This window comes from Mugil cephalus, chromosome 20 (assembly GCF_022458985.1).
Source record: "Mugil cephalus isolate CIBA_MC_2020 chromosome 20, CIBA_Mcephalus_1.1, whole genome shotgun sequence".
NCBI lineage: Eukaryota > Metazoa > Chordata > Actinopteri > Mugiliformes > Mugilidae > Mugil > Mugil cephalus.
The window spans coordinates 15,617,163-15,643,038 of NC_061789.1; the positions used below are offsets into that span (position 1 = coordinate 15,617,163).

General features: G+C 42.6%; 2 protein-coding genes across 13 annotated transcripts; one reads left to right on the forward strand and one right to left on the reverse strand.

Annotated features, from left to right (window-relative positions):
• Positions 1-5,585, forward strand: prkcsh (protein kinase C substrate 80K-H). Of its 2 annotated transcripts, none has more exons than XM_047571471.1 (18): positions 1-112; positions 461-591; positions 722-838; positions 917-1,012; positions 1,101-1,158; positions 1,273-1,390; positions 1,717-1,846; positions 1,992-2,076; positions 2,423-2,501; positions 2,624-2,707; positions 2,795-2,959; positions 3,041-3,137; positions 3,373-3,442; positions 3,560-3,649; positions 3,740-3,814; positions 3,900-3,999; positions 4,086-4,239; positions 5,385-5,585. In XM_047571471.1, the coding sequence occupies exons 2-17, from the start codon at positions 504-506 to the stop codon at positions 4,224-4,226; spliced, it is 1,593 nt and encodes a 530-aa protein (XP_047427427.1). In that variant the 5' UTR covers positions 1-112; positions 461-503; the 3' UTR covers positions 4,227-4,239; positions 5,385-5,585. The 2 variants fall into 2 exon arrangements, with proteins under 2 accessions (XP_047427427.1, XP_047427428.1); XM_047571472.1 differs by lacking the exon at positions 1-112 and adding an exon at positions 147-372.
• Positions 5,586-5,890: 305 nt separating this feature from the next.
• On the reverse strand, positions 5,891-24,081 carry elavl3 (ELAV like neuron-specific RNA binding protein 3). 11 transcript variants are annotated; one of them, XM_047571473.1, is made up of 8 exons: positions 23,455-24,081; positions 16,785-17,004; positions 16,580-16,683; positions 14,404-14,557; positions 13,310-13,538; positions 12,794-12,847; positions 12,306-12,344; positions 5,891-11,523 (listed from the first exon to the last, which is right to left on the reverse strand). In XM_047571473.1, the coding sequence occupies exons 1-8, from the start codon at positions 23,461-23,463 to the stop codon at positions 11,175-11,177; spliced, it is 1,158 nt and encodes a 385-aa protein (XP_047427429.1). In that variant the 5' UTR covers positions 23,464-24,081; the 3' UTR covers positions 5,891-11,174. The 11 variants fall into 11 exon arrangements, with proteins under 11 accessions (XP_047427429.1, XP_047427432.1, XP_047427430.1 ...); XM_047571476.1 differs by having other exon boundaries at positions 5,891-11,502; positions 23,455-24,078; XM_047571474.1 differs by having other exon boundaries at positions 13,310-13,535; positions 23,455-24,072.
• Between the last annotated feature and the right edge of the window lie 1,795 nt (positions 24,082-25,876).

The following is a 25,876-nucleotide window of genomic DNA, read 5'->3' on the forward strand; positions in this document are numbered from 1 at the left end:
CCAATCAGAAGCGCCCGACGGGGCAGCATCCAATCAGAGTGAAACAAGGCAGAGGGGGCGTTCTCGTGCGCTTTGTCTACACGGAAGAAGGCGGAGTATTGTCGTGACACTGGTAAGGTTCACTCTTTAGCTTGCTCAGAGAAAAAAAGGCATTAAATTAAAAAAAAAGTTGCTTGTCCTTAACCAATTTGTTAAACTGTCGCCTTGATGATATTGTGACGTTACTGTAAGAATAAACGCATGTTTGGGGGTTTACTTCCTTGTTAATGTGGTTTGCTTTAAGCTAAAGCTAATTCGCTACTAGTTAGCTTGGGCCAACTCAATCAATGGTTAAGTTCTGTCGAAGGAAATAAGAGCAACCGAAATTAAACAGTGCGTATTCTGTATTGTCGCGTTTGCAGTATGATGTTCTCATCCGTCATTTTACGGTTGTGATTACTCTCTTGCTCTTGTTTAATAGAGGGTTCCGGTGTTGCTTAACGATTCGAGTGCGAGCCATCGAGATGTCCTGTCATTATCTGCTGGTGTTGCTGCTGAGTGTGGGAGTCTCAGCGGTGGAGGTCCAACGTCCTCGCGGTGTCCCCATATCAAGTAAGTATTAGTGAGTTTCTGTACAACTACTGCACATCCATCATTATGCACTGTATGCCGTGGACCAAGTTCACAACCAGTTTCCTGTAGTCTTGGTGTTTGAGTCCTCTGTCTGTTCAACCCCCGGCAGAACGGCAGTTCTACGAAGAGGGGAAACCTTTTACCTGCCTGGACGGCTCTCGCTCCATTCCTTTTGACAGAGTGAACGATGACTACTGCGACTGCCAGGACGGCTCCGATGAGCCAGGTGTGTATCCTACATATCTGACTATCTTGCCTCTTTTGTGCAGCACTTTTGTGGGTTAAATGTCACATTTGCTTTCAGGCACTGCTGCGTGTCCCAACGGCAGCTTCCACTGCACCAATGCAGGTTTTCGGGAAGCTTTCATCCCCTCCTCCCGCATCAACGACGGAATCTGTGGTATGAGTTTTAAATGTCGCTGCTGACCATTCGTTTTTAGTTGTGTCCTGCGGCGAGGTGTTGTTTAACATCTGCGTTTCCCCTGTAGACTGCTGTGACACGACAGACGAATACAACAGCGGCGCTACGTGTCAGAACACCTGCAGGTCGGGCATGTTTTAGGGTTATATTTAACACCAGAAAACTTAGGCAAGTACTTACATGCGATACTCGCTGAGTAAAGTTTATTAATCATGTGTTCCATTTCACTTGACTTGCAGGGAGTTGGGTCGCAAAGAGCAAGAGAGCTTGCGGGAGATGGCCGAAATTGCAAAGGAGGGCTTCATGCTTAAACAGCAACTTATCCAGGAGGCCAAAAGAAGTTTGGAGGAGAAGAAGGTGTGAAAGATGGCCTTTGGACTTTTTATGTGAAATAATTAAGAGTCAGTGATACGGAGCGTTGATTATTACGGTGTCTTAGCCATTACGGTGTAAAAATAGATATTTGTCATTTAAATATAGTTTATAGTAATAAGTTTTATTTTGTTTATTTTGGTGTAGCTGAATTATGCTGCAGTCGTCCTTTATGTCACCTGTATTCATAATGGCTTCTTCTAACATTTTATTTATTTTGTTGAATAGGTGTTATTGCTTGAAAGCGTTGTTTTCATGTATTGTGAGGGTTGCGTTGGGTTAAATTTACTACTCTTAATTTGTCTCAACAGGCTAAGGTTTTAGAGATACAGAACAATAAGAAGGATCTGGAAACGAAGGTGGAGGCTCTGAGAACTGTAAAAGAGACCGCAGAGCAGCCAGAGAAAGAAGCTAAAGAGCGCCATCTGAAGGCTTGGGAAGGTAACGAAGATTTTAAAAGTATATCACCATCTACTGTTTGTAAAGAGCACCACATTGCAGACTGTATTGTGTTTTTGATTAACCCCAACTCTGTATGGAATCACTGACGACTCGTCACAAATTCACATTTTATTTTTTGTTTCAGATCAAAAAGCTGTCATTCGCATGGAGAAGGACAAGGCTAGAATGGCTGAGGTGTTTCTCGAACTGGACGATGATGCAGATGGCTTGTGAGTATTGGCACCCTCCAAAACTATTAGCAGGTGCAGTGTAGTAGGAACAGCTTTAAGAATGAATTTCAATATAATGATTGTAGGAAGAAGTGCAGGATTTGTAAATATGCAACTGTATTTATTTCTTTTAGTTGGTGATGTTGGAATTTATTCATTAAAGCCCAAAATGTTGCCATAGAGACCACTACATTTTCAGAAGAAAAAAACAAACATTGCTATTGCTTTTTACAATTGTGGATGGTCATGTCTTTAACATACAGTGTGGTTTATTGTTAGTGTGACAGTAATTGTATTTTGTCACTATTACTAAAATCTCTAAATACTGTATTTTTGCATGTCTCAGCGTCTCCGTGGCTGAGCTCCTGACCCACGCCGAGCTTGACACAGATTCAGATGGTTCATTCACAGAAGAAGAGGCTAAGGTAAAATTGCTCTTTTTGTTTTCTTTATAGAATACGTCTGTTAAAGCATACTTATCATCAAATGCAAGTATCTTAAAAGCTGTAACAAATCAAAATGGGAATGCTTTATTTGGTGTCTACAGGGGCTGCTGGGAGGAGTGGAGAAGGTGGACACGTTGGCATTTGAGTCTCTTTGGGATAACATCAAAGAAAAGTATTTGTCAGAGGTAAGAACATATGATTTAATTTATGTTTTAAGTAAATTCCAAAGAGCAGCTCCTTTACTATATGTGACTTTTTTTTTTTGGCATCAGTCCAGCGCAGACACCCAAGCGCCAGTGGAAACTCCTCAGGAGGAAATGAGGGAGCCGGCGTCTGACCATGACTCTGACCAGTACCCAGAAGATGACATCCCAGAAGAAGAAGAGGAGGAGGAGGAGGATGAAGACGATGACGATGCAGATGATGGGGACTATAAGGTACGCCTACTTCACTTCACTATCAAACCCTTGTTTTCAAGTTTTGTTCTCGCAAGTCACACCAGTCACACTCATGTGCAGGCCCCTCCTGCATCACGGACTCAAGATAAGAAGGATGACGACGACGATGAGGGGATGATGCCACCCTATGACCAAGAGACTCAAAACCTCATTGATGGTAAGTGTGTCTGTTAAACTGATTCAGCAGTTTCCTAATCGATGACTAATTGAAACTGTAAAATCACCACAGATGTGACTCTCATGCCTGTTTGTCTGTGTGCACGTGTTCTAATTTGAACCCTGTCCTCAGTCTGCCCTGAAATAAATTGCTTATTTCAATAACAAATGCTGTTATGGAAAATACGTATTGCTTTTATGTGACAAAGGTCAATTTTGTGCGTCCGATTTTGCAGCCGCTCAGAAAGCCAGGGATGAGTTCGACGCGGCCGAGAAAGCTCTCCGGGAAGTGGATGATCAAATCAGGTAAGTGCTTAGCCAGAAAACGAGGGAGCTTCTTTAATGCGGTCAGCGCAGTCAGCATGATATAAGTGCTGGACTGTGACATAAAGAAGTCACTTTTGATTTATTCTTTATTTTCAGGAACCTTGAAAAGGAAATCTCCTTTGACTTTGGACCAAGTGCTGAGTTTGCCTACCTCTACAGCCAGTGTTACGAGCTGTCAACTAGCGAGTAAGTTCACACTCTGACTTGGGGAAATGTTTAGTATTATTTGATATAAGTTCTGATTTCTGAAGGACTGCTTTAATATTTTTCTTTCAGATACATCTACAGACTCTGTCCATTCAATAGAGTATCACAGAAACCCAAGTTTGGCGGCTCTGAGACCAACTTAGGGTAAGGGAATATCTGTGTGCAGTTTGTTCAGCCTAGTTTTTGACCATTCTTCTTAACCCGTGTTTGCATAATTTGCTCTCTTTAGAGTATGGGGGAAATGGGCAGGTCCTGAGGATAACATCTATTCTGTGATGAAGTATGAACATGGAACAGGGTGCTGGCAAGGCCCGAACAGATCCACCACGGTAGGCATCAGCCGCTCAGACCTCGCTTTATCTTTTCCTACCTTAAATTTGCTTTTCTTATTTTCTATCATTATTATTTCTTTTAGGTTAAGTTAACATGTGGAAAGGAGACAGTTGTGACATCTACCTCAGAGCCAAGTCGCTGTGAGTATCTGATGGAGTTCATTAGTCCTGCTGTCTGCCAGGAGCCACCGAGCCTGGATTCAACAATACGCGACGAACTTTAAATCCTCTTCATTTGTGAGTAATTTGGATTTTTCAGTTTTTGTCGGCAGACCTTTGTTATCCATTTCAAATGACACACTTTGCGTCGTTTGATTATGTCCATATGTGTCCCCTGCTGGAACTCAAGTCATTCGGTGCGGGTTTGTTTTTCACCTTAGGTAAAAGGCCTTTGAAATGAGTACGTCACAGTGTCTTCATGGTGCCTTCTGGAAAAAAAATTAAGTGTTAAACTTAAGTGTCAATATTGAACAAAACCAAAGGTTTAACATTTCATTAGTTTTGTTTTGAATGAAAAAAAATCCTGTGCGCAGTTACATAATGACAATAATAATGATAATAATAACCCCATAATGACAATTTCATTTGAGTTCATTGTTGTGGGTAAGTAAATATTGAAAACAGCGAATGGTAAGAGTTAAATGCTTTTGTTTATGGGCAGGATGAATACATGCAGCAGTATATTGTTCCACACTATACACAGTCTACAGCATTGTGATGCATTCTCTTGCTGTACACCATCCTTTGCTGCAGACAGGTCTGCATAGTTTATGATATCTAATATTAGCGCAGGTGAACAGTTGCTGTATGAGGTGACAACTCAGACATAACCTCATTAATTCTTGAATGTGTAAAGTTCAGTCGTCTTCTTCTTGTTTAAAAAAAGGTTACTCATTAAGGTTCATATTTGGAGCTTGACTCACAGATATTGTGTAGAAATCTTGTAATATGTTGGTTTATTGGACTGAATTATATGCACTGTGGCCCTGAGGAAGTGTACGGGCTAAATGGGTATTAACTATAGCTTCTCTTAAAATACAAAATAATCAGAACAGTGTAAATAGTAAGTCATGACTGCTCAGATTTATTTCCTTGACGCGGATTATTCTCCTGTATGTGTTGTGATAATGGTAGTGTGAATGAATTTAGGGTCTGTTTGGACAGGTTTTGTTTTTGTTTTTTGAACGTGTCACGGTCCTAACTCAACACTTCTTCAAACCCAAATGTAAGTGATAATTAACACTAACATAAATGCTTAGTCCTTGGAAAATAACCCTACAGGGATCAATTTCAACTAAATTGCCCTTCCCTTTAATAACAAGAAAGACATGACTTAAGCAAACGTGCTATCGAAATGAACGTGTCCTCGCTCTCTCTTGCAGGTTGCTCCCGAAGGGACCACACGCTGCAGCATGTGAAGCCATGCCGCCAACAGCATCACCTTGGTGTCGGCTAACAACAGAGAATAAATTATGGAAGTTCATTGTAGTATCCTCTACGTGTCCTGCTACCTGTTGATTTTCATGTTTTGTGTCAAGTACGGTGTCATTCCACTGATTTTGAATAAAGTTTTACTTATCATATCTCAGCCTTGTGTCTGCATTTGCTTTCCTAGTACAACCCTTTAGTTGAAACTAATCTCTAACCTAAACACAATATGTAGTAATGTAGTAAACATGCTCTTAGACCTTAGCAAATACCTTTAATAATAGAAGAAATGTGTGGGTATCAAAAGAAGTTTGTGCTTTTCTACTACTAATGGAAAGTCAAACCAACAAACCAGCCTTGGTAAATGTCAGCACATGATGGTAAAGTCATATTCTTTTATATATTTCATCATAACATTCAACATGACTGCTTTGACAGCAAATGACAATTGGGTCACTCATATTTGTAACTTTTATTTTATTTTTTTCTGGCATGTAAAGTACAAATAATTAAACAATTCCATGAAAAAGTCTTCAAGCCTCTTCAGCTGAAATCCCAGTAATAAATATCCTAGTCTAAACTGAAAGGTTTCTTTTTTTTTCTTTGTTAAATTTCGACATTGTTCATTTGGTCGTGTCTGGAAGTATGAGATTTTGTGTTTCCTTTCCGCCGACGTTGGTGCCGCCGGCGGAACTGTTTTGATCATTTTTCACCTTTTTGATTTGTTCTACCATTCCAGGAAAATGTAAGAAAAACATCACTAAGTTACTGCGTCCCCTCTTCTAAATAAATAGACACAAAATACAGTTGGTTGAGAAACAGAAGGACCACTCGCCCCTTTACTACCACAAAGACCCCCCCAAGAAAACCTTCCTGCAGCTTTTTGAGCTAATGGCACTAAACAATGCCTTCGATTCAGTAGCACAAATTGATACGGAAAATTGATACAGTTGATCTCAGTAATGCAATGCTTATTCAGAATCGTAACCCTTAATGTTTCCTCTTTTTTTTGTGTGTGTGTCTGTGTGTGTGTGTAAATCGACCCATCAGCGTAAACAGGAAAGCATCTTGCGAGCTTATCGGACCGAGGACGTCGCTTCCGTTCCCGGCTAGTTGTTGGACCCTCGAACGGGCCGAGGCCTCGCTACGGAAGCGGCTCCATGTCTCAGGGGTTCACAGAGTGGTTTGAAAAAACAAGACTGTGATTAGATTAAATAATTAAAAGATTTTCATTTAACAAGACAAACAGAACACAGGCAGTAAAGGCATAACATCTAGCACACAGCATGTATGTTTATACACTTCAATTAGTTAAATATAGCAGTGCATTCTTTGACTATGGAGAACGTTTCCAAATCGTACTTCTAAAGCTGTTTTTCTATTTGTCCCCCTTTTTAAGAAATGAAATGGTGTAACCACAATTTTGGCAAACTTAAAATCTTTTAAACTTGCAAATATAATGAAATAAACCATAAATATACACAAAACATACTTTATACGAGGCAATAATAATAATCATAATAAATAGTTTTTAAGTTAACAATAAGTTAAAACTACAAGCTTAAAGTCGCCCAAATAATACAAGTTTGTTGGCGCTATTTTGAATTTTTTCTGTTTAAATTATTTTATGTTGCAACAAAAGCTACCACAGACTTTACAAACACAATTGAACACAGTTTGATTGAAATAAAAAAAGTCTAACTAAGTCTAAAATCTGCATACACCGTAAAAACTGCAACTAATTAAATAATGGAAGAAAAAAGAACAAACTGTACCCAATCAATGCAACCGAACGTAATCTTTGACCCATGTGTGTTCTCTATGGCAACATCAACAACACAAATACGATAATTTAACAAGTGAGTCTTGATATGTAAATGAAATCAATAAATTACAGGAAGAAAAGGAAATCATATTTGAAATTGACACGGGCTAAAACTGATGATATATTAGACAGTATTCCTTTCGAGGTCAAGTCAGCCAGATATGCAGTTTGTTTGAGCTTGCATGGTCAGAGCACAAATTGGGGAGGGGGAGGGCGGGGGGGCGGAGGAAGCGATTATGGAAATTCTCAGATCAGAGCTCTCGTTTTTGATTTCTTTGTGAGTCTGTCCATGTTTGCCTGAACATTTGCTCCCTTCGCTATTTCTGCAAACCTTTTCAGTGTGACATTTAATTTCTTTTTTAAAAAATATATATCATTTGTTCTCAGTCAATATAAAAACAAAGCACATTGCACTTACTGTTCCATAGGAAAGTTTTTTTGTCTTTTTAAATGATTATTGTTGTTGCTCAAGCAGTGTAGTACTGTTTCCTGCCATGGTCCTTGGCTCTCTGCTGTACATCCGGTGTAGGTCTTTGTATAGACTGTGTGTGAATGGTTGTTTTTTTACGGATTTGGGGGTTGGTTCGTGGGTTGACTGTACTACATCAGACATGGGCGGCCTGTTATCGCGGTCGTTCCTAGCGTCCGTCACTAGTCTCGTCAAAATGCTCCTACGTTGCTGTATCGTGCGAATTGCTCAACTCCAGAGTGGCTAGATTAGTCCTTTTACGTGGTCAGCTCTGGCTCTGGACACACCAATCATCTAGAGTATTTATTTATTTACTTTTTTATTTTTTTTGTGGAGGGAGGGGGTTGACATTGTATGAGTCACGGCGAAGGACTCCGGTGTAAGTGTTTGGGAATTGTGCAACGTTAACGGTTTTAAAGGACAGATTAGTCACAAGACAAAGCGGGTAGTTCAAATGTCAGAGGGGGGGTGCACATTGCGTGGACGCATTTGCGCGCGATCTGGATCGCTCGCATCTGTTTCCTTTTGGTTTAGTGGTTCGAAGATGTACAAATGCAAAATGATATGCGCAACTCAATATATTTAAAAGTTATGAGAACTGAAATTGTAGAGGGTCCTTAATAAATAACATAGATTTGTACAGCAATTACTCAGGGAATAATATAATTAGTCTCAATTTATCCTTCTTGGTACTGGCTTGCAAAGCAATTCTTTGGCAAAAAAAAAAAAAAAAAAAAAAAAGAATCAAATCTATCTAATCATAAAGACTCATGCTCAGTGTTCGTTTTGAATCTGCGTTTTACCTGTTTCTTTGCAAGCAGCTAGTAAGTTTTTCGTTTTTTATTTATTTTTTTTTCCAAGCTGGGCAATGAGCCAGTCTCACTGCAGCTTCGTCTGGGATTCTCAAGTCAAAGAACTTCACTTCACTGCACCATCATTGAAGCAACACTGTACACAACTTCAGGACAAGATATACGAGTGTGTCTTAGCACTCGAAGATATAGATGTGTCTGTCAGGTCATGCCCCTAATTGTTAGATTGCAACATTTTTTCTTCTTCTTTTTTTTTTTTTCGTAACATCAGATTTTTATCATTTTGATATGGTTGGACAATTGCTCCTTCGCCCCTTCCCTAAGTAATCCCCACCCATACACCGCATGCTTATTCCCTCTTGTTCTGCAAAGATCAGAGGGTTTTAAAATAAAGCCATGCGATGTCCCAATTTTTTTTTTTCCACGCTTAAGAATCTGTAAAAATTCAGCACAAGGTCTTGTTTCCTTTGTATGTATAAAAATAGATTTATCTTTAATGTAATCCTTTCAAAGAGATCGTCCTCTTTGGCTAACACAGCGTCATTTAGAAAAGCAAAAGCAAAAAAAATGTCTTGAAAATAATCGACCGTATATTTAGTCTATTATCGTGTGCAGATGTCGTGATATTGAAAGACATTGGCTCTCCCCGTGATAAGTCTTAAAGTCCCGGCTGTAACAGACGTTTTCAGAGACACGTTGGCCTTAATGTTTCTTCAATGGTGCCATAAATAATCCTCATGCAGTTGGGTCGGAGGTGGTGGTGGTGGGAGGGGGGGGTGTTGTATTTTAGAAATGCTATTTTTATGGTGGTGCCAAACAGATCAGAAGCGAATAATAAAAAGAAAGGAAAAAAATACTTTTGTTTTCTAAACAGAAGTATAATTATGACACTTATCTGCGAGCTTGATGTTGTACAGTCATCTCTTTGAGGGGGCGGAAGTTTTAAAGTTTCTGGGAAGCTGCTTTTAAGAGAACAGAGGGGCTTTAAAGTAAAACTGGAGCATTTGGCAAAGTCGTCGGAGGAGTCCGTAATGTTTCTCCTCAACGGACGAGTTAGAGTTTCTACATCGCCAGATATCGTCTCTCACAGACATAAGTGTTTTAAATGTTCACTCATTGAGAACTGCGGTCCTCTACATATGTATGCTCTGTACATGTTCCTGTAGATCCCATGGATTCAGCTGAAATGTGAACTCTATCCGCACTAGACTGGAGAATAATACCGGTGCTCTTGATTTTTTTTTTTTTTTTTTTTTTTTTGCTCGTGTGTGCCCGTCTGCCTGGAGTGTTGCCTAGACCATGGGTGTGGCGTTGGACAACTTTCTCGTAGTTACAGTTCGCAGCTACTTGGCTCGTGATCAGAAATCGGACATCTTGTCTGGATCTCGCTTGACATTCCCATCAGCTGACAGCATCTCACGCCACGCTATGGCCGTGGATGATGTAAAATGCAATGAGAAAATGGTGCAAAAAGTGGTGGAAGAAAAAAAAAAAAAACACCGGTATTTTCCTGCGACTATGTTATGTGGAAACAGGTTTTCCCCTCACACTCATCACTCTCGCCCACCGGAGAATTGCTAATGAACGCTGTCACCATGGGAGCGCTGCCTCTCTGTTCTAAGTTCACAGACAGTCTGCGTGTACTAAATTCATCTTGAGGATCGATTAGAAAAAATACAGCTTCAGTGGACTAAATACGTGTAAGTCTTCTAGTCGCTGAATTGTGGTTCTGTGATACGTACGTCGTGTAGTGTTGTTCGTGGTGAGACTGTGAGGGGAGGAGTGATTTTGATGGCCTTCGGACTACTCTGTTCTGTGACCAGTATTCGTTTTTGTAACTCAAATCATATTGGGTTCTGAGCTAAAGCTCATATAGGGTAGAGAAACTGCCTTTTTACGCTAGGCACCACCTAATGCAGGTCAGGAAACAGTAGTCAAAGTTTCTAGAAAATGCTTACATACTCGGCTATTATAACCACTTTAAATATTGAATATATAGTTATATTTTAATAGACGTATATAAGAGAACACTGTTTTTTAACTTCATTTTTCTTTGATCTAAAAAAATCGCTGATTCAAAATGCCCAAGTGTAAAAAAAGTGACTACATCCTCTCCAGCAAGATAATAGGAGAGATGGTGGGGTAAGAGTTTGGGTAAATTGCACATATTCGTTCACTTGAATTTTTGATCATTTTGTTCATCAGTTGTCGTTATTTGCCTGAATTCAATCAAAGCACTCGGTACACATTCTCTGTCACATTCGTTAGACTGTCTCCTAAATAGATAGCTCTTGCCCCTACCCAACAAACCAGCTACGTGCCCCTTCTAATTCAATCCAGGCAAATACAGGGAAGGACTAGCATGTTGTGTAAAGAGAAAAGAAAAACTCCACTAGTGTGTTTGCTTGAAACTCTGACTCGTGTATGGGTATGTTTGTGTCGTTTGTCTGCGTGCATGTGTGCGTCTGCATGTCTGTGTGTTCCATTTTTTTTTTTTCCTTTTCTTTTTTATGAATTAGTGTGAGAATATGTCAGAGAGAGACTCAGTCCAGGCCCATGTAGAGTGATGGCGCAGGGAGCTCAGGTCGACTCTCCCCGCAGGTCGAAGGAGCTGGTAGCAGCAGCCTCTCTCTTCCCCTCAGGCCTTGTGCTGCTTGCTGGTCTTGAAGGAAACCTGCAGCACGCGGTCGCCCAGGCGGTAGCCGTTAAGGCTAGCGATGGCCATGGCGGCCTCGTCGTAGTTGGTCATGGTGACGAAGCCAAAGCCCTTACATTTGTTGGTGGTGAAGTCACGGATGACCTTGACGTTGGTGACGGCGCCGAAAGGCCCGAAGAGCTGCCACAGGACGCTCTCGTCCGCCTCAGGGGACAAGTTGTACACGAAGATGCACCAGCCGGCTCCGGTTGGACCGGTGAGGTTGACCCCGGCCAGGCTGGTCATGCTGTCAATGGTGATGGGCGAGAATCTGGGGAAGAGAGTGGGAGAACTACCATGGGTGTCATTCTGAAGTTCCACGTAACATTCAGTGCTCTACACTGCCTCTCATGAGCATTATCTGTGAGAAATGTTAGCTTGTAGCCGGGTATGGAGCCAGGGGACCCCATCTCCATCCCCTCTGCTGTGCAGTAAGTAGATAAATATGTGTGGGCACCACAGTGGCTCCAAACTACCTGCTTTCACACAAAATGACACCGTGCGCCCTGAGACGAGACACCCACACAATCAGCATATTTTCTCATTTTCTCTGCTGACCAAAGCCTCTGAAAGAATTCAACACATGAATCACGATGTCCAACAGAAATCACAGTATCGAACAAAAACACAGAAACCTAGAGAGGGATGAAAAGCAAATCGGAATCAAATCATACAAAAAACTGGAGCAAACAGAGGAGACGCAAACGGAATCTGGTATGTCCATGCTGGTGAAAAAAAGGGGACATTAAAGCAACTGAAACTGACAATGTTAGTTCATAAATAAATACATAGAAATTATTTCTATTAATTAAAACAAAAGAACGAAAAGGTTAAACAAAGCCATGCCAGAATACCCTGCTGTTAGAAGGCTGCATCATTGCTTGCTGCAACTACAAATGGTATTTTGTCGACTGAGCTGCTTCTGTCTCATGGGTGAATGGGCTATGGACACTTAGAATTATGCCATGTCATATCTGATTTCAAGATGGAAGTCAGCATGTGGTATTCCGGGGCACTTTGTTTGAGGTTTTATTTTGGCATGGATGCTTTTGAAAGTACACCTTTTGCATTTACCTCTTGACTCCGTAGCTGGCGTTTAGTAAATTGTCGAGTCTGCAACGCAAGAGGGAGAATGAAGGGGATGCAGAAGTTAGTTGCGAGATCTACAAGGACGTGGGGGCTTTCATGTTAACATGTAGCTCCTTCACCAGCAGGCCTCCAGAGGGCATCCTTCACTGCAACGCAGTTCCAAACCATCCAACCACAAACTGATGGCTGTCAAGCAGCCCTTTGAATACGTGTTTCAGCTGGTGCTTATTAGGAGTTCAGCTTTAGCTCCAAAATAAATTCCCCTTTCATACTTTTAAATAGACACATATTGTATGCTTACTAGGGCATTTTACATTTTACATCCTTTATTCATAATATATTCCATTTAGATAACATCTGGCATTTTCAGTCTTCACGATGCCCGTAATGCCTATGAAGTATAGGCAACACTTAAACCCAAGCTTATTTAGCTGTACTGTTTTATCGTATTTGGAAAAATCTGGTTTTCTTACATTGGTTTTGAGCTGTTATTTGGATCTGGTCCCTTTCCAACTGAAGGGATTACACTGCAGTTTAAAAGAAAGTCAGAGGAAACAGAGTGAGAAGGAGGGACAATACCATATTGTCATTTCCTTCTTTAGTATAAGTTAATAGTTTCTTAAAAGAACAGGTTAATAATAAGTGCTATACACAAAATGTATTTTTTTTTTGTTTGTTTTTGAAGGCTTTAGACCACACTACTATCAGTATTGTAAAATTCAACCACATTTGCTGTCTTGTACAAGCGCCACTTCCTCTGGTTGTCTGAAAGTAGCCACTGCTCAATATTTACTCTTAGCCTCTTAGTTAGGTGGCTAATCCTTCATAATGGTTAAAAACACTTTAGAGACTGACACAGTAACTTAACATTTGCCATTTCCAAATTTATAGCGTGACTTGATCCTGAAGCGCTGCCTTTTCACAGACTATCTGCAGGTTAGTGAGGGACTCGAGGGTGAGGTGAGGCGAAGCCGGTTAAGGTTCAGTACCTGAAGCGCTGAGTCTGGTGGTGCAGTGGTCCCGTGTAGCGCCGGGCAGCAGTCTGGTACAGCTGAGTCAGTAAGGCCTGCCCTGTCTTCTGGCTCGGGTTGTTGGCGAACTTGACAGTGATGGGCTCGGCCGCACCTAGAGGCTTCTGTCCGTTCAGTCCTTTGATGGCCTCCTCTGCTTCGTTTCGTTTGTCAAACCGGATGAATCCCACTCCTCGTGATATGCCTGCTCCGAATAAGAAAACAGACCAATTTTACTACCTTGGCATCAGTGGCAAGTTCTGCCAACATGTTCGAATGTCCTGACTTGGGATAGATAGATAGATAGATAGATAGATAGATAGATAGATAGATAGATAGATAGATAGATAGATAGATAGATAGATAGATAGATAGATAGATAGATAGATAGATAGATAGATAGATAGATAGTAGAATGTGTAGGTTGATAAGTAGGTAGATACGCAAGTAGATACATAGATAGATACACAAATAGATACGTAGATAGATACATAGGTAGATACGCAAGTAGATAAGTAGGTAGATACACAAGTAGATATGTAAGTAGATATGTAGGTAGGCACGCAAGTAGATACAGAGATAGATACATAGGTAGATACGCAAGTAGAGATGTAGATAGATACGCAAGTAGATACGTAAGTAGATAGATACGTAGGTAGATACACAAGTAGATACGTAGGTAGATACATAAGTAGATAGATACATAGGTAGATACACAAGTAGATATGTAGGTAGATACGCAAGTAGATAAGTAGGTAGATACGCAAGTAGATAAGTAGGTAGGCATGCAAGTAGATACGTATTTAGATACGCAGGTAGATACGTAAGTAGATGCGCAAGTAGATGCGTAGGTAGATACATAAGTAGATACGAAGATAAATACCCAAATAGATACGTAGGTAGATACGCAAGTACATAAGTAGGTAGATACACAAGTAGATAAGTAGGTAGGCACGCAAGCAGATATGTAGTTAGATACGCAGGTAGATACATAGGCAGATACGTAAGTAGATACGCAAGTAGATACGTAGGTAGATACGCAAGTAGATACGTAGATAGATACAAGGGTGTACCTGTAACTTGGTCCACTAGGATGCGAGATGTGATGATGCGACCGTATTGAGAGAACAGCTGCTCCATGTCCTTCTGGCTCATGGTTTTGGGGAGTCCGCTCACATAAAGGTTGGCATCACGAATGGAAGCCGAGCTCGGCCGGGCGTATGATACCTATAATACAAACAGTTAAATGAATCCCAGTGTGTTTTATTGCTGGGCTTAAACCAGATAAGGATCATCACTCTCACTGCCCATTTTGAGTTGTTTTGCTTCCTCCTTATTTGTTGTCTCTTTGTCTCTGTGGTATCTGCTGACTCAATCAGCGCCTTCAAGCTCACACTCGGCATCAATGCGCCCGGTGACCGTAACCATGGCCCAAGCTGACTCTAATAATTGGGTAACAAGCCCAAGTGTCAGCTCTGTTTTGCTGTGAAAAACACTGGCCTTCGTTTTTATATTTTCCTGAATTCACCAGTGACTTAATTAGTGAACGGCCATTTTTTTTTTTGTATTTATTATTTTTCATGCATCTATGTTTGTATCCCTCATGGTTTTACTGTTGGTCTACATTCAGAACATCTAATATTGCGCTGAAATATCTACATTATTGTTAAAGCAAGAGACATTTTCTTTCTTTTCTTTTCTTTTCTTTTTTTTTGTCTTGAATGGAGCATGTGCATGAAAGATGATCCAATGCGGTGGATTGCTAAGAGTGGTGTGTTTGTGTGTGTGTTGGAGAGACAGAGTGAGTGTTGTCTGAGATAGGCTGAGCTGCCCTCGCTGTCCTGCCTCCTTCCTTTGTCTCTATTCTCTGGGGCAGCACAGCTCCACAGGCAAACAGCAAACAATGTTAAGCGCATCACAAGACTTGTGCGATTTCTCGACAGCTTACAAACATGCTGTTCACACTTTTGGAACATTCACGTATGCGGCGCGATGAATACAAATGTTTAAGAATCTTACTTTTTTTTTTTTATGAAATCCTAGGCGTGGCATCAAAATGAATAATGTTCTGGCACAAAAGAAGCTGTGATACCAAGTACAACATATGCATATTATCTTTTAAATGAATACAGGTGTTCTGATTTCATCAATCAGCAGTAAACACCAGTGTCTATTGTGTACACAGACAGACTGTATGAGCAGGAGGGTTGTGTGGCGCAGTGATTAGGGTGTTCTGGACGAGTCAGGGGGGAGTTGCTGTGTTCGGGGAGCAGAGGCTGCCCTATAATTAACCCTCTCCCTGTCGCTCCCACAGTACAGATGGTGCCTGAAGCCCATATGGCCTCTAATCCTGTGACTGGCATTCTGCTCTCTGAGCTACCCCCTACCCTTCAACTGCTTACCCCTCCCTCACACCCTCAGCGCAGGCTTTTGAAGCTTCCTGCAAACATTTCAAGGAACGTAAAACTCTCGCATTGGAGAAAATAAGTATTATGTTTAAAACTTGAAAATAAATGATTAAGAAGTAAGTTATGGACATACAGAAAATATCAATGAATAAGTGAATGTAATAAATGTCAGAGTGGTATTATGCGTAAGAGTAACCTAATTTTTGTTTAAAATATTCTGTTCCTTTATCCAGAAAGTTACTAAATCCATCTCTTGACTTTAAGCTCATTGTTTGCTCTGTCATAAGTCAGAATTAATCTTCCTTTTCATGGGCAGCTGTTGGAAGATCACCTGCTCTGCTCTCCCAGATTTGATTTTTCAATCCTGCAGTTTGTCTCAATCTTTGATCTACTTTGATCAGGTTGCGGGGAGGGAAGGAATTAGCGTTTAATGTTGCGCCCCCGCTTTCCCTCATCTGATTCTGGGACAAAGAAGCCCCCTAATTAGCCTGGATTGGAGGCAGATGGGCTAACCTGCACTGACCCTCTTGCACCACAGTCGGGGCTTCCTAATTACATTTCCATCACAAAAACCTCTGCGTGCTGTCCGCCCCTTGCTTTCTGACCTCCACTTTCTGCTTCTCTTTTCACCCTTTCTCTCACTTCCTTTGTTCTAGCCACCGCTCCCTTCTGCTTCCTCCTCCTCCCCGTTTTCCTCCCCTCCCTCTGTCACGTCTGTTGCCACCTCTTTCAGCAACCCCCTTGACAAAATCTGTAGTTCTCTTTTTTTTGTCTCGCATGAATCTGTCGAGAATCAACAAATGAGGAGCATTTATATATATATATATAGTGGTCTGCTCACCTTGATTGTTTTAGTCTGCAGTTTGAGGCCGTTGAGCGTGTTGATGGCCTTGTCTGCATCATTTGGGTCCACGTAGTTTACAAAACCATATCCCAAACTCTGACCTGGAGACAAAGAAAAAAGCCGTTCAGAGAAAATCTCAAAAATCAGCCGTAGGGGTTGAAGTGATTGTGTGCTTTTTTCGCCGCGGGCCAGAGTGTGGTACCTGTTATCTTGTCTCTGACTAGCTTGCAGGACTCGATCTCTCCGATGCTACCGAACAAACTTTTGAATTCTTCCTGGGTCATGTTCTGAGGCAGATAGTTGACGATCAGGTTGGTTTTGCTGTCGTCCGTCGAGCCGTTTGTACTGATCACTGGGCCGTTGGGCAGACTGGTTCCGCTTGGACCGTTGGACACCTGGGTTTCCATGGTGCTGATTATCTGCTGAGGAAGAGGGTGGAGTTAGATTTATGATTCACCAAAGAGACAGTGATATATAGTGGCAATGTACAGCGGCGTAAATATTAGACATACTATATAGTACATACGCAAGTATAAACTGTATACAAAACCACGCACACAGACTGTCCACATTTTCTCTGTCAGAAAGAAAGGTCAGGAAGCTAAAATGGAGATGGATACAAGGTTTGATTTATTATCCTCCCCTCCCCCCTCTTCACCCCATCTTTGCTCCTGTCTAGCTCCCTGCCTCTGGTCCTGCAGATGTCACAGTCCCCTTCCTTCCTGCTCCCCTCCCCCCGACTCTCTTCCAGGGTCAAACACCATTACATCATTACACAGGGATGGATAATGGTGATGGCGGTATGTGAGGCTGGCAGGAGACTGGGCGAGCTAGGAGAGGCGGAGGTCGAGACGGGGGACAAAAGGGAGAGCGACAGCGTTAAGTGGATTTTATGCTTCAGCTAATCAGGAATATCACGGTTTGGTTAAAAAAAAAAAAAAAAAAAAAAGCACAGATCAGGATCGCCCGTGACTTCTGCTACCCGTGTCTTATTTTTAAGTGGAGTAAGGATGTGGGTTAGTGTACAGCGTGGTGTTTGCCTCCTGTGTTGCTCTGGGGTGCGCCATGATGCTTAATTTGTGTCACATGGGATTTCGAGGGACATCTGTGTGGTCAGTAACACAACTTCCTGCTCTGCTGTCACACACTCACCATCCACTTCTTTGTGTCTGGGTCATTGTTTAAAATGCTTGTGAATCCATAGAGAAAGAGCTCTATTTCACAGAAACAAACGATAAAAAAGAAGGAGCGTTAAATTAATTAAAGTGCTTGCTGTGAGGATAATATTATGTGACTAACCAAGAAAGTTATATCTTTGAATTAAAATAATCTGGCGTACATCAACTATTCAAATATAACTGATACAAGTTGAATGAAATGCATCTATTTACAGTTAGGCATGTGGTCTTTCAACATAAAATGAAATACGTGATTTAGTTTACAGTTCAAATTAAGTAATCGTGCAAGTTAATCGTCGCTACGCGCTGGATGAGTCGCGCAACTACAATGACCAGCTCCAATAGTCTTACCGTATGTGTGTTTTCTGCGGTATATTTGTTTCAATTTTAAATCTCTTCCCTGCCTTTTGACGGCTAACGCCAAAAATGGACTGACAATGGCAAACAGTGATGCCTGCGGATGAGTGGGGCCAAAATGGAAAGAGTTATGTCAGATTGGGACTCTGACTTGTTACGTAAGTCGGAAGGAGAAAGTCTGGGTCTTTTCTGAAGCCCTGCATGTCTAGAGCGAAAGCAAACAAAATGAATCAATCGTATGAATTGTTTCAATATCATAGTTTGTCACACTGTGTTATATAGTATTTTTCTTTACTTATTGCCAAATCACAGCAAACATAATTTTATTCTTTGTCAGGATCTGAGCTGTGTTCGTTTGCTCAATGTTTAGGAGTCACATAAATAAATAACTAATTTAATCTTCTGTAGCTTTTAATGTATGTGCCTTTTTTGGTTTCTCTTTTCTTTTCTAGAAAACGAATGCTCCCTCTAATGAAACCTACTTTCCCCTTGCTCTCGGTTGCTGGTTGTCTTGCTCTGAGCCTCACCTTGACTCAGGTTGCCCAGGTAACAGCCCCTTGAAGGCTGCATTGTTTCTAATGGCTGAAAGGCTTTCTCGCTTTAAGGCGAGTTGTGTGTTTCTCTCCGCTCATTAGGAGCAGATAAATAGGTTAGACGACTGTCTGGCATGTGTTCCTATTATGTAGCTTTGCAGAATCAGGGAGCATCAGTAAGTACAATTGATAATGGTGGCGGGGAAAAGTGGCACAGAGGCAGGTTTAAGGCGGCCTAAAAATATAATACTTCAAACGCATCCACGCACAAAGGTCGCATGACATGGAATAGCAGTGTGACATGTTAGCATTGTGATTCACAGCTGAAATGGCAGCCCCGTATCATGTTTGTGACCTTCCAAATGATTCAAAAAGTTGCACATCTTGCTAAAATCGTGTTGTAATATCAGCCCCGCGCGTTGCTGTGTGATGTGACGTATCTGGCTAACAGAAACACGAGCGACTGAGTGTCCCAAATATGACAAAAGCGTTTAGAGGAAGGGAAGGAAAAAAAACAAAAAACATATTAGGGTAAATTTGACTCGCCAACGGAAATAACCCTCAGCACGACAGAGCACACATTCCCAGCAAACAGTGTGAAGTTATATAATTCACAGACCCGCTGAGGATGGGCAGGGCACCGAGATTGGCTGACACAAGCAGCAGGATTAAGGTTTTGGTCCAGGAATAGAGAGCAACAGCGTGCTGTGAACTTATTTGAAACAAGCAGATAAGATGGAAATCGCAGATGATTGTTTCATTTTCAGACTGTCGTGTTTTTGCATCGTACCCCAGCAACAAATGCGATTCAATTTGCTGCTTGAATGACTGTAATGCTGTAGGAAGGCCTACAGTTACATGAATAATAGCAATACTCCCAGTCAGTATACATTTATTCCAGTTACTGGCTACAGAAACGAAAAAAATAATAATTTGCTGGAGTGGTATTGTTTTTATAATATGGCCTTTGTCCTTATACATTTCTTCCTCCACGTATTTCTGATTAATGCTCCAATAAAGATGTTATGGTAGCGCCATGTCCCACACTGCTTTTTTTTTTTTTTACATTTTTTTTTAAATCTATTTTGGGGGTCTGTGAGATCTCCCTAAATATTTAATGCACTGCATCGCCTACACATGGTCCCAGACTTGCACGCGAACAAGAGTCCTGCCTCCCCTGCCAAACGCATGAACCCAGACTTGCACGCAAACGAGAGCCCTGCCTCCACTGCCAAGCGCACATACCACCTACACCTACTAAATTACATGAAAACACACAGAGCCATTGCAGGACTGAACGCGAACGCAGTCCGTCTCCTCTGTCCTCTGATCCATATGCAGAGCTTCCCCCAATTCACTTCTGCTCCAAATGCGGTACAGCACTTGAGGCTGTACTATACGGAAGCATAACGTAAAATGATTAAATGTAACAGTTGAATGATGGAAATGGAACTACTCACTGACAGTATTTAGTTGGCAGGCACAGTGTTTTTTGGAATTATGGAAGTGAATTCACTTGCTTCATGTGAATCACGTCTATTTTAGATAAAAGTAAAACTACTCATGAGTCAAAGCATAAAATAAATATCTACAGATATATTTTTGAATGACACTTCACAGCAGACATTTCTCCTTCTAATGTGACAATACCTAAACATTGTAAGGTATTATTTTAAAATTTTCTTTTCTGGAAAACGTGAATCTAAAGTGAATTCTAAGCTAAAGTGTAAATGAGCCTTCTAAATAACACAGATTACAGGATTATCCCAAACAAAGGGCATTAGCCACACTCTCTGCAGCTTAAGGGATCATGGTGGCAGCTGTAACACAACAGGACGACAGGAGTCACAGCTCGTGTCAGCCACGCACTGAGGCTCCATCCTATCCTCCGCACCGCACCGCAGACTACAAATGGGAGATTTCTGAAAGATTTCGGCTCTCCGAGTATGCGCTGCTTTGATAAGATGATGGCAGACAGCGTCAAAGGCTCGGGGAGACAAATCCGTCTTGCAAGCCCCCGTTTCATGCGGGGCGCTATCCAGCGTGCTGAAAAAGGGAGTGGCTTTCGCTTCGGACTCTCTTTTAAGGCCACAGATGGCCGCGTAGCAAGCAAATACCCCCCTCTTATTCCGTATTCCGTCTTAAATAATGTCTTAATTACTCAGCTATTTAAAAAAAAAAAAAAATCAATTTACAGCCGTTTAGACGTGGCAAATTCGTATCCGAATCACCACCTTTCCCCGCTTATCTTATTATTATTTTTTTTTTTAAAGGCAGGACTTGTAAGCTCTGCAGGCATTCATGAGCCAGAGCGCCTATTTGCTGAATAAACGTATTGAAACGACCAAACAAAAGAGCCACCCGTTCCTCCTCGTCTCCCTCGCAGAGGCTATGGCAGCACTATGAATATTAATGTAAACAGTGGCGCTTTGTGTCGTGGCCAGGGGCTGCAGGACTCCTCGGGAACAATGACTGTTACAGTTGCCAGCTTCAAGTCGAAAACGCCACGATTCCTCGCATATGATAAAATCGAAAACATTTGTGCGCCTTTTATTTATTTATTTATTTTTTAATTTGGATAGTCTCCCGCTGCCACGTTTAGTAATATTTAGCTGGAGACTTTATTGCAAAGCCGGGTGCGCTGGCTGGAGGTGAATGGCCACATTTGGCAATATAAACCTAAATTGTGTTTATTTACACAACCTTCGACAATTATCCATCGATAAAAATACCGTGTTTCTGTCTTCTTTGTAACGATAATGTTTAATATTGCCTAAAAAGACAATGTTGCAGTCTCATATGAAGGCATGTCTACTTTTCAAGCTTTCAATGCTATTTGTTGATTAGAATGAAGTCAACAGGAGGCAAAAGACCGCTTATATAAGATAAATGCATGTATACTCATGCATAAACACTCGTGCCACAGTCTATAATTATTTTTACTTTAAACACGGTCAAAAACGTCTTGCACATAAAAAAGGGAGGAAAATGATTTATATGTTGCTGCATGTGTGGGTCTAGCGGTTCTAACTCCGGATCAAACGGCCGGTTTACGTGATGGCCTCTGTTGTCCTTGTCCTTGAATTGTGTAAGTGCCTTGGAAAGGTTATCTGACTCAACGCTTTTATTTGCTTGGCACTGCGGTACAGGCATGGAAGACTGCGGACCATGTGGAGGGAAGCTAGCGTGCACAGCCACCGTCGACGTGACCCTGTCCAGGCCTGCAAGGGACAATAGGTAACGCAACAAAGAGAAAATGAAACTGCGGCTGGAAATGTGTCAAGTGGACAGTTCGAGCCTGTGCTGTCCATCCCCACTGTGACCATTTCATCGAAGCGAAATTCGGCCCATTTCAGATACAAAGGAACGAGATAATAAAGTTGATTTTAATTGTCGCTCACGTCCAGTTCATGCTATTCGAATATTATATTCTGTGTACAAAGTACTACCACTAAGCAGCATGAACAGACTGTATGTATAAATATGATTCCAAATTTAATTGATAATTTTATAATTCCTGAAAGATAAACTAGTCTCTTTTTGTATCTTACTATAATAAACAGGCTTTGGACGTGCGTAAAAGCTGCACCCTTTTGCATCATGCACGCTGTTTCAATTCCATTTTTTTCTTTTAATTATTTTATTTTTTTATTATTCCCCCTAAGCAGACGTGTCTGCTCTTAATTGGTCCGCTTAGATAAACTATCTGCATTCAGACATCCGAAGAGCACGTCAAGGGGGTAAAGCGGAATAGGCCGTTTGAGGCTTCAAGGCCCTGTTTGGTGCTCAAAGCAGAGACACGCCCAATCCGGCCGTCGGCTCACAGCAAAGCTACTTTATCAGCGCTCCCATCTTCTTTTATCCGTCAAGCGCAGTGCACGCATGGCCATCTTGTACGTATGTGATACTTGGAGAAACGCGCTTAAAATGTCCGTGCGCGGCCTCACAGCCACGGCCTCGGAGATTTCCAGCTCATTTACTCGGTTGCATCGCAACGAGAACCCTGAGGAATTTGGACTTTGTCTGATTCAATGCTAACCAATGGATGCGTAATCTTCTCCCCCCCACCACCCCACCCGCTCCCGTCCCCTCCCCTCCCCCTCCCGGAGTGACTCGACCCTTTTTTTTCCTCCTCCTTCGCTTTGCTGGATGGGCCCTCAGCCTCCGAGGCATCATGTTTTGTCTCAGAAAGTCGTCTCCAGCATCCTTGTGCTGCACCAGGCAGAAGAAAGCCCGTCCTCTCCTCCCCCCCACCGAGCGCAGCGCCACTTCTCTCCATCACCGTAATCCTGCGGAATTCCTAAATCTTGACTCTTGGTCGTTCAGGATGTGCATTCAGAGCCGCTGCGTTTAGGCAGTAAATGTAGCTGCGGTGCTAAAATCTAAAACCCCCCGTGCTATCTAAAATGGCAGAATAAAGACTTTATCCAGCGATGTGAATGACTGCGGGCTGGAGCGCCGCCGGCATGGCGCATCACTCAGATTGCTAATTGCCTGTATCGATCGCGAATATCATCCTGATATTATGACATTGCATACTGAACCGATAGGAAGGACACACAGCCCACAGATCCTCTATGTTCTGGAATGTGATCATAGCCACGGAGCTCTGCTTAAAATGAACATCCACAAAAAAAAACCATCTCCGAGTAAAAAGGGTGTAAGACGAATCTGTCTACGGCTACATCACATGTGTGCATGCAGTTAACAACAAATCATTCACACAGCAAGACCGAGATACAATGTGAGCCCACCGCTACAGCATCCCCCTCACACATATAAAGAGAAATAGAGTCATACGTACAGTAACCATTCTTGACGTACAATGAAAGAAATCTAGGTCCTTCTTTGCACTGGTCTTGGAGCTGAAGTCTGAGTCACAATATGCTCTTCGGCCTTTATACTGTGTGGCCCCGGCGTTGTGTCAGGAGTCAAAATTAAAAGAAAAAAAAAGAAAAAAATGAAAAAAATACAATCTTCTCCAAGGGATCTCAGCCCTCCGAGATTGTAGGTGTCCTCTATAGGATGAAAATGAGGAGAAAGGGGTTTTCTACTGGATGATGATGTGGGAGAGTGTTCTCTCCGAGTGGCGTGGGCGACGGTTCAGAAAAAAAAGAGAAGCAGTGATCCTCAGCAGGGTGTGTCCAGGGGAGGGTGTTCTGGTTCTGCTGTTTTTGTGTGTAATTCCTTGCTCCTCGCAGTCTCCTTCTGTGCCTCTGCTGCAATGTTCTTCTTTTATGCGTCCTCCTGGCTGGCAGAGCGCGCTGCTGATTGGCTAATTGTGCAGGGAGGGTACTACATGGCAGCCATTGCAATGCGCTCCTCTCCCATTATCCCCTTCAGGAGAGATCACCAAGAGTCCTCCCCCTCTTCCCTCTTCCATCCCTGCCCTTCCATCGCTCCACTCCCTCCTTCTCGCTGCCCTTCCTTTCTTCCTGCCCCCCTCTTCACACACGCAGAGCGGAGTGAATAGGGCTCCACCTGCACTTTCAGAACAGATGGGTGCAGCAGAAGACAGTGGACTTGTCTCTCTCGTTCCGCACACTTTGCACTCACTTCTGTCTTAGCGCAGCCCCTTCCTTTCTGTCTCATTCTTCATTAAGGCCCAGTCTGAAAGCACGGCAAACAACTACAGTCCACGGGCCTTTGTCTTTGTAAATAAAAGCAATTTGGGGACTTTCGGAGTCCACATTCTTAGCTGACAATCACAGAAAAGGCAAAGGGAAGAGGACAGAAATATGCAATGATTAGGCATGAATTGCGGCCGGAGACAAAGCACCGAATCCGACTGACAACTAATGAGTGGATGATTTCTGGACGCAAGGCAGATGGTTGGCTATAGGGTCAGGTGCAGACACGAGAATAACAAATTAGTTACCCTCTCAATTGATTCATGTCTATTCAGGGGAAACTTGAGGAAGGTGCAGCCCAGCCGCAGCTCTGCCCGGGCCGCTGCGGCTCACCTTTATTCTTTGCTTTACGAACAGAAAAAAAAAAAAAAAAATGGCCAGCAGTGATTTTTGTTCTTCCTTTGCGATCTCCCTTCCTGAAGAGTTGTCGGCCCGCCTCCCGCCACTCCTTCGGATGTCCCTGGCTGTGTGGTGAGTGCTCACTGAGACATGCTGTTTGGGCTCATCTATAATGCATCCCCTGCCCCGGGACATCATGTGTGACAAATGACCTATTTCTGTGCAGACCCCCATAGGGCCTTGACCTGGGGGGGTGGGTGGGGGGTGAGGGAGGTGGGTGGGTTTGCACGAGTGTGCATAAATCAGTGTGTGTTTGTTTATTTGTCTGTGTCTACGGTTCCTGGTGATGCGAGGAAGTGGGATGCTGCAAGAAGGTTCCTTCCCTTTGCTCAGGCTTCACGCCTTCTGCGTCCTTCTAAGGTGTTAATGAGCAAACCGGTGATGCTGATGTGATGCCGGGCTCCCCCCCAACTGACCTTGTAAAATCCTCAGATGTCTTCGGACGAGGAAATTGTTTGCATTCTTGACACAAGCCACTTGCCGTCGACGGGCCCTCACATGAACGCGTAGCTCAAAAAGGCTCAAAAGTGACTCGTTTCCCTGCCTTCGACGTCTCTCGCCGTGCCTCCCGCCTCGCGGCCCCTCCCTCCTAATCACACTTCTGTACCCCCTCGTCTTTCCTGTCGTTGTCCTGCCGCTCTCTTCCAGTCAGAATCTGAACACGGGCCCTGTCTGATATTTTACATAATTGCCTTACATAAGTAGCGAGCTTGGGCTCAAAGCTTGGATGATATTAGTGGAGATGAATATTGCATGAGGAAAGCACTCGTTAAGCGTTAATAAGAGGATAGAGATGGAGCCCCACTGTCAGTCTGTCCTAACCCCGCCCCCACCGCTCTGACAAGCAGTGACTCAACTCAGCCTGGATGCGTTGGAGCCTTTGAGTCAGTTTGCTGGAGAGGGACGACGGGTGTGTGTGTGTGTGTGTGTGTCCATGTGTGCAAGCGCACATATGTGTGAGTGTTTTGTTGTTGTTGTTTTTTTTTTTTTTCCAACCGGTGTGTTTGGACGTCTGAGAAGGGACGATGAGATTCAGTCATTAGGTGCTTGTGTTTTTTCCCGCTTTGTTTGCTGTATAAAAGCGGCCCTTGTAACACAAAGGCGCCCAGGTCCGTCAACTGACTGCAGCCCCACTTACAGTTCACACTTAATGTGAATAAATGGGCTTAATTGTGGCCCCTCATTAGAGCCCCGGTT

Coding starts and splice junctions, on each gene's coding strand:
- prkcsh (XM_047571471.1), top strand. CDS start 504: ATGTCCTGTCATTATCTGCTGGTGTTGCTGCTGAGTGTGGGAGTCTCA. Junction 839..916: donor GGACGGCTCCGATGAGCCAG/GTGTGTATCCTA, acceptor ATTTGCTTTCAG/GCACTGCTGCGTGTCCCAAC. Junction 1,391..1,716: donor GAAGTTTGGAGGAGAAGAAG/GTGTGAAAGATG, acceptor TTGTCTCAACAG/GCTAAGGTTTTAGAGATACA.
- elavl3 (XM_047571473.1), bottom strand. Junction 16,684..16,784: donor AGTCAGAGACAAGATAACAG/GTACCACACTCT, acceptor CTTTGTCTCCAG/GTCAGAGTTTGGGATATGGT. Junction 14,558..16,579: donor TGCAGACTAAAACAATCAAG/GTGAGCAGACCA, acceptor TTTGTATTATAG/GTATCATACGCCCGGCCGAG.